General features: G+C 65.1%; 2 protein-coding genes across 6 annotated transcripts in view; both read left to right on the top strand.

Annotated features, from left to right (window-relative positions):
* The window catches only part of SPEG (striated muscle enriched protein kinase), a 106,805-nt gene extending 102,368 nt beyond the window's left edge, over positions 1–4,437 (top strand). For all 5 annotated transcript variants that reach the window (XM_048868643.2, XM_075117670.1, XM_075117669.1 and 2 more), the window contains one exon: positions 1,606–4,437. In XM_048868643.2, coding sequence (XP_048724600.2) covers positions 1,606–1,828 — 223 coding nt within the window. In that variant the 3' untranslated portion in view covers positions 1,829–4,437. The remainder of the gene's footprint in view (positions 1–1,605) is intronic.
* Positions 4,438–6,860: 2,423 nt separating this feature from the next.
* Positions 6,861–11,800, top strand: SPEGNB (SPEG neighbor). The gene is made up of 5 exons (XM_048868805.2): positions 6,861–7,221; positions 9,346–9,467; positions 10,064–10,371; positions 10,905–11,046; positions 11,393–11,800. Exons 2-5 carry the CDS (start codon positions 9,346–9,348, stop codon positions 11,529–11,531), a joined length of 711 nt encoding a protein of 236 aa, XP_048724762.1. The 5' UTR covers positions 6,861–7,221; the 3' UTR covers positions 11,532–11,800.
* Positions 11,801–13,172: the final 1,372 nt, after the last annotated feature.

Genomic DNA, 13,172 nt, shown 5'->3' with positions numbered 1-13,172 from the left:
AGCTGGGTGTGGCTTTGGGGTTGTCCTTTTCCTCGCCTGGGCCCCAAGGGGATGACCAGTCCCTGGTTCCTGCCTGGGGCTCCCCAGCAGACGACGTGGCGAGTCCCTCACCTGCGGGCTCTCCCCTGGCTGCTAAGAACATAACATAAGAGCGGCCAGACTGGGTCAGACCAAAGGTCCATCCAGCCCCGTGTCCTGTCTGCCGACAGCGGCCAATACCAGGTGCCCCAGTGGGAGTGAACCTAACAGGTAATGATCAAGTGATCTCTCTCCTGCCGTCCATCTCCCCCCTCTGACAAACAGAGGCTAGGGACACCATTCCTTACCCGTCCTGGCTAATAGCCATGAATGGACTTAACCTCCACGAATTTATCCAGTTCTCTTTTAAACCCTCCTATAGTCCTAGCCTTCACAACCTCCTCAGGCAAGGAGTTCCACAGGTTGACTGTGCACTGAGTGAAGAAGAACTTCCTTTTATTTGTTTTAAACCTGCTGCCCATTCATTTCATTTGGTGGCCCCTAGTTCTTATATTATGGGAACAAGTAAATAACTTTTCCTTATTCCCTTTCTCCACACCACTCATGGGTTTATAGACCTCTATCACATCCCCCCTTAGTCTCCTCTTTTACAAGCTGAAAAGTCCTAGGCTCTTTAATCTCTCCTCCTACGGGACCCGTTCCAAACCCCTAATCATTTTAGTTGCCCTTCTCTGAACCTTTTCTAATGCCAGCATAGCTTTTCTGAGATGAGGGGACCACATCTGTACGCACTCTTCAAGATGTGGGAATACCATGGATTTATATAAGGGCAAGAAGATATTCTCCATCTTATTCTCTGTCCCTTTTTTAATGACTCCTAACATCCCATTTGCTGTTTTGACTGCTGCTGCACACTGCGTGGACGTCTTCAGAGAACTATCCACGATGACGCCAAGATCTGTCTCCTGATTAGTTGTAGCTAAATTAGCCCCCATCATGTTGTATGTATCGTTGGGGTTATTTTTTCCAATGTGCATTACTTGACATTTCTCCACATTACATTTCATTTGCCATTTTGTTGCCCAATCACTTAGTTTGGTGAGATCTTTTTGAAGTTCTTCACAGTCTGCTTTGGTCTTAACTATCTTGAGCAGTTTAGTATCATCTGCAAACTTTGCCACCTCACTGTTTACCCCTTTCTCCAGATCATTTATGAATAAGCTGAATCGGATTGGTCCTAGGACTGACCCTTGGGGAACACCACTAGTTACCCCTCTCCATTCTGAACATTTACCATTTATTCCTACCCTTTGTTCCCTGTCTTTTAACCAGTTCTCAGTCCATGAAAGGATCTTCCCTCTTATCCCATGACCACTTAATTTACGTAAGAGCCTTTGGTGAGGGACCTTGTCCAAGGCTTTCTGGAAATCGAAGTCCACTGTGTCCACGGGATCCCCCTTGTCCACGTGTTTGTTGACCCCCTCAAAGAACGCGAATCGAGGAGTAAGACACGATCTCCCTGTACAGAAACCACGGGGACTTTTGCCCCACCGTGTATGTCCGTCTAGTCTGGTGTCTGACCATTTCATTCGTCACTCTCGTCTCCGCCCGTTTGCCCTGTCGCAGGAGCCGGCCCACCATCCAGGACTGTTTCGCCAACCCCTGGCTGCAGGACGCCTACCTGATGAAGCTGCGCCGCCAGACCCTGACCTTCACCACCAACCGGCTCAAGGAGTTCCTGGTGGAGCAGCAGCGGCGGCGTGGCGAGGCCGCCACCAAGCACAAGGTCTTACTCCGCTCCTACCACGGCTCCGGCGGCCAGCCGCCCCCCGGCCCGGTGACGCAGTAGCCCCGGCCCCTCCCGCGGCCACGGGGGAGCGGAAGGAACATTCCAGGGGCCGGGCCGGCGGCAGCAGGTTCCCCGCGGCGGGGACGGGGGTCGAGCGACCCGCCGGGATGTGCGCCCGCGTCCTCCCCGCCGGCCTGGCGCGCTCCGCCCGGCAGAGTCGGCACCGCTGGGGCTCGCCGCGCCCGACTGCTCCCGCTCCTCCTGCAGGGGGCCTGCTGCAAGGGGCGGGACTTCCTGTTTTGCTTGCCTGAGGGCAGGAAGTGCTACGCAAAGCGCGGGACTTGGCTGGCGGGCTGCGGGGGGGGGGAGTGTCGGGGGGCGGGGGAGATGGGAGGAGCCCCACAGCAATCTCTGGGGGGCACGAAACTGTGAGGGGGGCGACGGAGGGACGGGGGCAGGAAGCAGGAGCCGTGACGGTGGGAAGCCACCAGCACTGTCTGCCCTCTGAGATGTTTCCCCCGGGTTTGGGGGAGCCCGGCCCAGCCCGCGGGGTTCCTCCGCCGGCAACCAGCTCGGCACGTCGTCTCCGCTCGTCTCCGTGCTCTGGGGCCGGGCTGGAGGGCTGCCCCACATGCCCTGTAACCGGAGCTGGGAGGAGCAGAGCCGCGTCCTCTGGGGTCCTGGCAGCAGCCCCAGGGTGCGGAGTGGCCCTGGCTGCACCCGGCCATGCCGGACGTGGGTAAAACCCCCGGGTGAGCGTCGGCGTGGTGCTCACTCGCCGTCCTGCCCCGGGGCGGGGGGAGCTGCCGTCCTCGCCCCCCAGCCGGCCTCCCTCCCTGCCCCACACGCCCGCGTGGCTGCCGAGGCGCTGGGGGGCCGTGCAAATGGTGAGTTGGCATATTTGCTGGGTGTGCAACCCCCAGCATCCCGCGCCCCCTGCCCCCCCCGGGCTCCCTGGCGCCCCCCACAGCTCGGGCCCCAGAGAGCGGCTACAACACACCTGCATGGGGCGGGGGGGGGGGGGGCGCTCTAGCTACGTCTTTATGGCGAGGGGCAGCTTCGCTGCAGGGAGGGGTGGTGGCCATTTTGAGTGAGGGCAGCCTGTGGCTTCAGTTCCATGGGAAGTCAGGGAAGCTGGTGGCCATTACGGGTGAGGGCAAACCGAGCCGCCCCCCCTTGCCCCCCTCCCCACCTGGGGAGCTGCTAGGAGTCACCTGCTGGCTGCGGCCCGGCCTCTGTGAGCCACAGTCTGACACGTGCCCTGTGCACACACAGCGACACGCCTCGACATGCACGCACACGCCTGGACACGTGCACAGCGACACGCCTCAACACGCACGCACACGCCTGGACACGTGCACAGCGACACGCCTCAACACGCACGCACACGCCTGGACACGTGCACAGCGACACGCCTCAACACGCACGCACACGCCTGGACACGTGCACAGCGACACGCCTCGACATGCACGCACACACACCCCTGTTCACGTGTACAGCGACAGGCCTCTACATACACACACAGCAACACGCCTGTACACACACACACACAGCAACACTCCTCTATGTACACACACACGCCTCTTCACATGTACAGTGACCCCATGCATGCACAGTGATGCCTGGACACATGTACACACACAGTGACATGCCTGTACATACACACGCATAATGACACACCTCTACACGTACAGTGACACGCCTCTATGTACACACACAGCGACATGCCCGAACACCCCCCCACAGCGACCCACCTCTACGTACACGCACACGGAGTGGGGCGGCACCGAATGACGCTCCCCCATCCCCTCGCTGCGACAACTGCCCCTGCGGGCCTGTGCGCCTGCCATCCCCTCGCTCTGCGTGGGAGCCGTGTCCCTCTCCTCCGCCCCGGGGGTTCGGCTGGACCCCTGGCCCTGCGGCCCCCAGCGATGCTGCATGGGGTGGCAGCATCGGTCACAATCCCCCCCACACCCTTCCCTCCCGCAGGCATCCGACCCCCCTGTCCAGTGACATGTGCGCCCCCAGCCCCCCTCTACGCACATCTCCCCTCCGGCCCTGCCTGCCGGGGGGGGGTCCATCCACCAGCCCAGGGCCAGGCTGGGGGTGCTCGCTCTGTGTGCCCCACTGTCCCAGCCCCTGGGGGGGGCTCTTTCTTGTGGGGCTGCCTCATGGGGGCTGTGTTCACTCCTGGGGGGGTCCTGCCAGGGTGGAGAATGGGGATGAATGGCCCCTGCCGGCCCTGGGCTCAACTCTTGGCATCTCCCCTGCCCCCTCCATGGGCCTGTCCTTTCCCCCCTGCCGGGCTGGCTCTGCTGCCAGCCGCTCCATGGTGCCCACGGTGCATCTCCTCCCAGGGGGCAATGCTGGCTGGGGGGGCAGGAACGGCCTGGCTGCCCTTGTGCCTTGGCTGGACAGTGTGACTGGCCATTAGCCGGGGCGGGGGCCATTCCCTGTGCCCGGGGCCGGGGCGGCTGCACGGATGCTGCTGTAGCGACCGACGTATTTATTGACTTTGCTGACAAAGTTTCTTCCTCCCTTGTCCCCCCTTGTCCCTTCCCCCGTCCTTGGTCCCCCCGCCCCTCCCGCTGCGCTCTGAGTTTGGGTCTGGAGTTGCTCTGGTGTGGACGAGCCATGTGCCCGAGAAGCAATAAAGGCCCTGAGCAGCCCGGCTGTCTCCGTGTGGTCATTGGGGGGCCCCGGCAGACCCCTCCCGCTCACGGGGCCAGCCGTGGGACTCCAAAGGCAACGCTCCCAGCGCTGAGGCTGCAAAATGAGAATGAAATGAGCCTGCCCGGAGCGTTGCGAGCCGGCCCAGAGCCAGGCCCCCAGCGCAGAGACCGCCCAGGCGACGGGGAGGCCGCAGGTCGGGCTGAGAAAGCAACCTGGCACAAAGGGGCAAGGGGGAAGAGACACCAAACACAAGCCATTATGAGGTGTGGAAAATCCGTGAGGGAAGCTAAAAGCCAGGGAACCAAATGAATCCTAGAAGTGCTCTAGGCCCGTGAGTTGATGGTGACGGTGAACCTAGGAGCGGGGTGCAGAGAAAGCCGCAGTGCTCAGGAAATGTTGCTGGCCTGTATCCGGGAAGCGGGACAATGCGCTCCTCTTGCGTGGTTGATGAAGTATTTCACCTAAGAGTTCGAAACGAGCTGGCTGAGGAATCTCTGGCTGCCGGCAGATGCTATTTTTAATAACTTGGAACACCAAGGCAGTTGCGGAAGGCTACGGTCGTGCCAATGTTTCAAGCAGGATGAGCCGGCCAGTGATTGGCCGATTAGCCCGATATCACTGCCGGGCAACATAATGGAGAAGCCAATACAGGATTCAAACAAAGAATTAAAGCCTGTGAATGTTGTGACGAAGCGGGACTGTTCTTAATGTTTCCTCTGAATAGTGTGGGCGTGCCTCAGTTTCCCCTAGGCAGTTCTTAAGTATCTAGGGGGTGGGGTAAGGGTGTATGATCATTGCAGAGCCCTAGAGGGCAGGTGTGTGCAGGGGTCTGGACACAGAGAATGGCCGACACCCTGTTTCCTGGCACCTGATGGCCTGGCCCTTCCTCCCTGCAAGGTGAGAGCTAAAGGGTTGGAGAACAAAGGAATCCGGTGACCTCCTGGCCCGGGAAAGGGACAAAGCCCAGAGGAGGGGGGGCTGGAGGGTGAGGCAGTTTGGGGCTGGCTGGGGACATGGAGTGAAGTACAGATGTGGTTGTCTGGCTCACTGCCCCCCAAAATGGACCCAGCTGAAGGGTCCGGTTCTCTGCACCCACAAGCTCTGGTTTAGACCATGATCCTGTCGTCTAATAAACCTTCTGTTTTACTGGCTGGCTGAGAGTCACGTCTGACTGCGAAGTTGGGGTGCAGGACCCTCTGGCTTCCCCAGGACCCCGCCTGGGCGGACTGGCTGGGGGAAGCGCACGGAGGGGCAGAGGAGGCTGAATGCTCCGAGGTCGGACCCAGGAAGGTGGAGCCGGGTGAGCTGTGTGTCCTGCAGACAGGCTGCTCCCCGAGAGGAGACTTCCCCAGAGTCCTGTCTGGCTTCTTGGGGAGCAGATCCAGAGCATCGCCCGGGGGCGGGGGACAGGGAGCCAGGCTGGCTGGGGGGTGCAGCGAGGGGATGGGGAGCCAGGCTGGCTGGGGGGGTGTAGCGGGGGATGGGGAGCCAGGCTGGCTGGGGTGTGCAGTGGGGGCAGGGGATGGGGAGCCAGGTTGGCTGGGGGGTGCAGCGGGGGCGGGGGATGGGGAGCCAGACTGCCTGGGGGGTGCAGCACAGGGATGGGGATCCAGGCTGGCTGTGGGGGTGCACCGGGGGCCGGGGATGGGGATCCAGGCTGGCTGGGAGGGTGCAGCGGGGGGTTGGGGAGCCAGGCTGGCTGGGGTGTGCAGTGGGGGCGGGGGATGGGGAGCCAGGCTGGCTGGGGGGGTGCAATGGGGGGATGGGGAGCCAGGCTGGCTGGGGTGTGCAGTGGGGGCGGGGGATGGGGATCCAGGCTGGCTGGGGGGGTGCACCGGGGGCCGGGGATGGGGATCCAGGCTGGCTGGGAGGGTGCAGCAGGGGGTTGGGGAGCCAGGTTGGCTGGGGTGTGCAGTGGGGGCGGGGGATGGGGAGCCAGGCTGGCTGGGGGGGGTGCAGCGGAGGGCGGGGATGGGGAGCCAGGCTGGCTGGGGGGGTGCAATGGGGGGATGGGGAGCCAGGCTGGCTGGGGTGTGCAGTGGGGGCGGGGGATGGGGATCCAGGCTGGCTGGGGGGGTGCAGCGGGGGGTTGGGGAGCCAGGCTGGCTGGGGTGTGCAGTGGGGGCGGGGGATGGGGATCCAGGCTGGCTGGGGGGGTGCACCGGGGGCCGGGGATGGGGAGCCAGGCTGGCTGGGGGGGGTGCAGCGGAGGGCGGGGATGGGGAGCCAGGCTGGCTGGGGGGGTGCAGCGGGGGGTTGGGGAGCCAGGCTGGCTGGGGTGTGCAGTGGGGGCGGGGGATGGGGAGCCAGGCTGGCTGGGGGGGTGCAATGGGGGGATGGGGAGCCAGGCTGGCTGGGAGGTGCAGCGGTGGGGGTTGGGGAACAGACAGACGGACAGGCAGACGGATGCGTGGCCGGCAGCGCCAGGCCAGGGCTGCCCAGCTGCTGCGCGGGGTCCCGGTGGGCGGCTGCAATGCGATGAGCCAGCAGAGGCTGAATCCGGCCGGCCCCAATTCCCCCGGCAGCCGCGGCCAGGCTATATAAGGAGGGCCGGGGCTAGGGCGTGGGGGGCCCTGGCCAGGCCACAGCGGGCAGGGGGCCCCTGGCTGGCCAAAGAAGGCGACGTCGGGCCGGGAATGCCGCCAGAGGCTCAGGCGAAGCTGCCCCGGGGGCCCGGCGGCCCCGCCCTGGCCGAGGTATAAAGCCAGGCCTGATGGGGAGGCCGCAGTCGCCCCCAGGCCTGGCCAGCCCCCTCCTGCCCCGACTCTTGGCGCACCCTGGTAAGTCCCCCCGCCCGTCGCAGGAGAGACCGGGGCAGCCCCTGTCTTGCCCAGCGCCCCCGCCCCGGAGCTGCCTGCCCCACGGCTGGGGGAGCCCGACGCAGCTCAACTTGTCCCAGGGAGTCCTGTGGGGCACAACCCCCCATGGGGCAGAGCCGGCCCCCCAGAGAGCAGGGGCACCTGGCATTCAGCCCCCCAGCACCAGCCGCGGCCTCGTCTGCCCCAGCTCTGCCCGGGGAGCTCGGCGGCGGTACCAAGCCTCAGCGGGGTGGGGCCATCCCCAGCTCTGCCCCATTTCCCCCAGGACACAGGGCTGGGGCAGCGTGGGGTCTGGCGGGGGGAAAGGGGCAGCGAGGGGGCGGGGCAGTGGGGGGTTGGGGGACGGGGGTGTGACAAAGCGGGACTGTTCTTAATGTTTCCTCTGAATAGTGTGGGGGTGCCTCAGTTTCCCCTAGATACTTAAGAACTGCCTAAGGGAAACTGAGACACCCCCACACTATTCAGAGGAAATGTTAAGAACAGTCCCGCTTCGTCACAAGGGGTATCAGGTAGTGAGGGGGGAGACAAGGGTAGTGGGCAGTGAGGGGGCAGGAGCAATAGGGGAATGGGAGTGAGTGGATAGCGAGGGGGTGGGGAGCAGAGGGGGGATGGGCGGAAGTGGGGGAATGAGGGAGTGGGGACAGTAAGGGGATGGGGGTTAGTGTAGGGGATGGGCAGGATTGGGGGGGATGGGGCAGCAGGTGGTGAGGGAGTGGGGGCAGTATGGGGATGGGGGAGGTGGGTGGTGGGGGATGGGGGAGCGGGTCGTAGGGGTTGGGCGGGGGTGGGGGGATGGGGCAGCAGGTGGGGGGAGAGGGCAGTGGGTTGGGCGGAAGTGGGGGGGATGGGGCAGCGGGAAGTCTGGGGCCATGGCTGGAGGAAGATCTTGGGGTCAGGGTTTGCCAGCAGGGTCTGGCCAGGCTGGGAGGGGGCGTGTTCTGCCCCCTTGGGGAGCCGTTCAGTGGGGCTGGGCGGAGCTGGGCGCAGAAATCCCATTGGGGAACCCGAGCCAAACACCCCAGCAACATGGGAGCTAAGGGTTGGATTCCAGACCCCCCCACCCCATGTCTAGCTGGATCTGAGGGGTCATGGGGGGCAGCTTGCCCACTCCACCCTGCTCCTGGCTGCCTCTGTAGGAAGGGGCAGAGGGGTCCCTGAGGGTCTCAGCTCCCTGTGCTGGGGGGAGTAGGTCCCTTGGGGGGTCTCTGGCGAGGTTCCAGGAGGTTTTAGGGGGAAAGGGTTTCTAGGGCTGCTAGGGTTTGGTCCCTGGGGGATTTCTGGGTGTCCCTGGGGGAAGGGAGTCCCTGGGGGCTGTTCTGGGGAAGGAGATCCATGGGGGTTGTGGGGGTCCCTGGGGGAAGAGGGTCCTTGGAGGGTTCTGGGGTCCCTGGGGAGTTCTGGGGAAGGGGGTCCCTGGGAGCTTCTGGGGTCCCTTGGTGGGTTTTGGGGGTGCCTGGGGGAGTTCTGGGGAAGGGGTCTGTGACGGGGGAATATTGCAGGGGAGGTTTATGGGGACTGTCTGCATTGGTGAGGGGATATCGGGGGGGGGGGGTCACTGGAGGGACGATACCTGAGCAGGTGACCTGAGCCGGGGGGTGGGGGGGGTTTGGGGCCAGGTGACACCTTCTGCCCGGGAAGCTGGACAAAGGCTGGAGGAGAGGCCGGAGGGAGGCTGTGGGGAGACAGCTGGAGGGAGTTTCAGTTTGGAGCTGGCTGGGGAAACGGCGGAAGCCCCAGGGCTGGGGGTCTGAGCTCCCTGCCCCACAGACGGACCTGACTGAGGTCCTGTTCTCTGCACCTACAAGCTCTGGTTTAGACCATGTTCCTGTCTGTGTTACTGGCCGACTGAGAGTCACGGAGAATCGCAGGAAGAGGGGGGTGCAGGGCCCTCATTCCCCCACACTCTGTGACAGGGTCCCTGGGGGGTTCTGGGGTCCCTTGGTGGGTTGTGGGTGTGTCTGAGGGAACGGGATCCCTGGGGGTTCTGGGGGGTTCTGGGGGGTCCCTGGGGGTTCTGGGGTTGCCTCAGGGAAGGGGGTTCCTGGGGGGTCCCGCTCAGGCACCCAGCTGTCTCTCCCTCAGCAGATGTCGAAAGCGGCCCCCAAGAAGGTGGTGGCCCAGCCGCCCCCCGGCTGCACCCTGGACATTAACGACCTGCAGGTGCAGAACGCGGCCATCCGCATCCAGGCCTCCTACCGGGGACACAGGTGAGGGGCGGTGGGGGGTGGGGTGGGGGTCGGAGCGAGTCCCAGCTGTGACATGGGGCCTGTGCCCGGGTCTGCAGCCACCCCCGGGCACCACGGGGCCAGGGCTCTGGGCTGATCCGGGCTGAGGGGGGCACAGAGTGAGGATGGAGGGGGCTGCTGGGGAGCCCTAGGGCTGATGGCGGGGGGTGGAGGACAAGGGAACCATGGGGGACCTGGGGGGCTGGAGGAGGGCTAGTGGGCAAGTCGACCACGGGGAGACCCTGGAGAGTGTGAGGGGCCCTTGAGGGTGGCAGGGAGATGGAGGGCAAGGTGGGTGCAGGGGGCTCTGGGAGAGTGGAGGGCAAAGGGACCAAGGAGGGCCTGGGGGGGCCGTGGGAGAGTGGAGGGCGGGGAGGCGTGGGAGGCTCTGGGGGGGTTTGGGGGAGACTGGAGGGCGGGGGGCACAGGAGGCTCTGGAGGGGCTCGGGGGGACAGGAGGGTGGGGTGGAACAGGGGGCTGGGGGTGGCTGGGTGTGGAGGGCAGGGGGCACAGAGGGTTCGGGGGGTTTGGGGGGACAGGCGGGGCCAGCGGGACCCACATGAGCGCCTCCCGCCAGGTCCCGCAAGGAGCTGAAGGAGAAGGGCCCCCCGCGGGTGCTGCAGGAGCTGAAGGACGTGGTGCTGATCGAGGGCAGCGCCGCCCGGCTGGAGTGCCGGATCAGCGCCTTCCCCGACCCCTTCATCCGCTGGTCCAAGGATGGGCAGGAGCTGAAGGACGGGCCCAAGTATCGCTACATCTTCGAGGACCCCGACATCGTGGCACTGGTGGTGCGGGACGGCGAGCTGGCCGACCTGGGGCGCTACACCATCGCCGTGAAGAACACCTTCGGGGAGTGCTTCGACTCCGCCCGCATCCTGGTGGAAGGTACGCCCCGGGACCCCTGGTTCTGTGCCCCCGGGACCCCGGTTCTGTGCCCCCGGGATCCCGGTTCTGTTCCCCTGGGACCCCTGGTTCTGTGCCCCCGGGACCCCGGTTCTGTGCCCCTGGGACCCCTGGTTCTGTGCCCCCGGGACCCCGGTTCTGTTCCCCTGGGACCCCCGGTTCTGTGCCCCTGGGACCCCCGGTTCTGTGCCCCCGGGACCCCGGTTCTGTGCCCCTGGGACCCCCTGCACCTTTCCTGTACTCACCTCTCTCTGTGCTTCTGGAACCCCCCGTTCTGCACCCCCCTGCACCTGCACCTTTCTGTGGCCCCCGGGACCCTCTGTTCTGTGCCCCCCAGAACCCCTTGCACTTCTCCTGCCCCAGGGGTTTGCTATAGCACAGCCCAGGCTGGTTGTGGCCCGGGGGTCCCGGTGCTGGGCTTGTGCCCGGGGGCCCTGCCCATTCCTTGGCTGCCGGGCGGGGGGCTCAGCTCAGGTGCCCCTCCCCCGCCTAATGATGTCAACCCCCCCACCCAGTCCCTGCCAAGATCGAGAAGGGGCCGGAGAGCACCAAGGTGAAGAAAGGCACCACGGTCACCCTGACGGCGCACATCAGCGGCGAGCCGGCGCCCGACGTGGGCTGGGCCAAGGATGGGGAGGACATCGAGGAGGACGCCAGGTGAGGGAGCCCCGCGGGGGAGGAGGGCTGCACTGACAGGACCCTGGGCCAGCTGTCCGGGGGATCAGGCCAGGTCTCAGACATGGGGGACTCGGCTCTGGTGTGGGCGCCCACCATGGGTGCAGCTCCGGGGGGGTCGGGCTGGGTCCCCAGCCAGGGTGCGGGTCTCCGGCGTGGGCGCCCAGCACGGGTGCAGCTCCGGGGGGGTCGGGCTGGATCCCCAGCCAGGGTGCAGGGCTCCGGCATGGGCGCCCAGCACGGGTGCAGCTCCGGGGGGGTCGGGCTGGGTCGCAGGGCCCGGGCTCTGGCGCTCACCTGTCTCCGCGCTGCCGGCCCGTCTCCCCAGGGTGTTCTACGATATCGGCAGCAACTCGACCACTCTCACCATCAAGCGGGTGGCCGCGGGCGACGCCGGGAAGTACGAGGTCTTCGTGGAGAACAGCCTGGGCACAGACGAGTCCTTCGCCCGCCTGGACGTGCTCTGAGCCCACAGCCCCCACGTCCCTGCCACCAGGCCCCGCCAGCGCCTCCCACACCCGGGGCTCGGCCCTCTGGCACGGACCCTGCCCCTGCCGGCAGAGACTGCCCCCCCCCGGGACATGGGCCGGCTGTTCAATGGCCCTGGATCTGGGGCAAAGGGGTGGGGGTGGGGCCCGGGGCCCTGGGCTCTGGCTCGTCCCCCCCGCGGGCTCCAGGCTGCACCGGACTCAGCTCTGCTCGCTGCTGGGCTCAATAAAGGGGCTGCTGCTGTTTGGTGACGCGTCTCTGCTCCCTGCTTGGTAGCTCTGATGCCAGGGGAGGGGGGCCAGCGCGCCCTGCCCCACCCCCGCTCCATGGTCCCCTGGCTTATCCTGCCCCACCCTGGCATGTTCCACCTCTCAATCGTCGGTGAACCCAACCGAATCCTGCCCCGGTCACACCAGCCCAGCCTCTCCCCACCACGCGGCTACTGGGACCTCCCCGCTGCCCATGCAGCCCCCTGTGAGCTGGGAATAAGCCGCTGATTGGGCAGGGACCCTCCTCCAGCGCTGAGATGCAGCCACCTCTGGGGTGGGGAATAGCAACAGTTTATCAAGAGCATGACACGGTTTGAGACAGAAAGGGAGGCGGAAGCCGGCATCCCAGGGAACCTGGAGCAGGATTTCAGTGAGCTGCAGGGTAATGCTCAGGGCTGGCTGGACCAGGGCACTGGGGCTGCAACCTGACGGGGGTCTGATGACTTCAGGTTCACTATAATCAGCCCGATGACACCTTGGCCATGCTGGGGTCAGTGGTCACTCAGTGGGGAGCGTGCCCCCTACAGAGGCTCCCCCAGCAGCTCCTGGGTCGGCCATGGGGGTCTCTCACTGAATGTGGGGGGGGGGGCTGCCAAGCCAGAGGGCATCGCTTCGTTCCCAGTCGGAGCAGGAGCCTCCAGGCCGCTGGAGCCCCTGCGGCCCCCCCCGTGCTCCGCCTCAGGTTGAACACCAGCCGAGCTTGGCCCCTGCCCCTGCAATGACCTGCGTGGCCTGTGGGCATGGCCATTGGCTCAGTGCCTGGTCCAGCCCTGTGGGGCACGTGGAGGCTGCTGTGATAGCGGCCGTTCGGGTGTCACTGGAACCCCCGCCCCCGTGACGGGCGCGAAGGCAGGAAAGGCCCCTTCTGAATGTCTAATCCAAGCGAGTCACTCAAAGCCTGCAGCGAGTCCGGTTCCAAGATGCCTGGAGAGCTGGTGGGGTATATTGCTGATAACTTGGAGCTCTTCTCCCAAAATCGCCTTTGCAACTCACCACTGGGTTCGTCACTCATTTCATGGTCAATCTGGGACCACTGGGGCTCATTTGCATTTGGGGATCCTGATAAGTGCCCAGTGACTAGGGCATCTGGAACATTTTGGGGCAAGACCTCAGTTTGTTTGGTGGCCTGGTCACAGTCCAATCGCGGTGCCATCCAGACCAGGGAGCGGGGGCGTCACCGCCAGCCCTGTGACCCCGGCTGCCTCACAAGGCTTTGCTGTTGTAGCTCCCAGCCCGGGACGCTCACAACCAGGCTGCCAGCATGTGGGTCACACCTGGAGTGACTGTGCAGCTCCAGCCGTGGGCCAGCAGCCTGTCCTCAGCCCCGTTCTGGCTCCCACCAGCCTGGGT

The sequence above is a fragment of the Caretta caretta genome, chromosome 11 (assembly GCF_965140235.1).
Source record: "Caretta caretta isolate rCarCar2 chromosome 11, rCarCar1.hap1, whole genome shotgun sequence".
Taxonomy (NCBI): domain Eukaryota; kingdom Metazoa; phylum Chordata; order Testudines; family Cheloniidae; genus Caretta; species Caretta caretta.
Note: the sequence above shows the minus strand (reverse complement) of the source record. Positions and strands in the feature narration are given on the sequence as shown.

Coding starts and splice junctions, on each gene's coding strand:
- SPEGNB (XM_048868805.2), top strand. CDS start 9,346: ATGTCGAAAGCGGCCCCCAAGAAGGTGGTGGCCCAGCCGCCCCCCGGC. Junction 9,468..10,063: donor GCCTCCTACCGGGGACACAG/GTGAGGGGCGGT, acceptor GCCTCCCGCCAG/GTCCCGCAAGGAGCTGAAGG. Junction 11,047..11,392: donor GACATCGAGGAGGACGCCAG/GTGAGGGAGCCC, acceptor CCGTCTCCCCAG/GGTGTTCTACGATATCGGCA.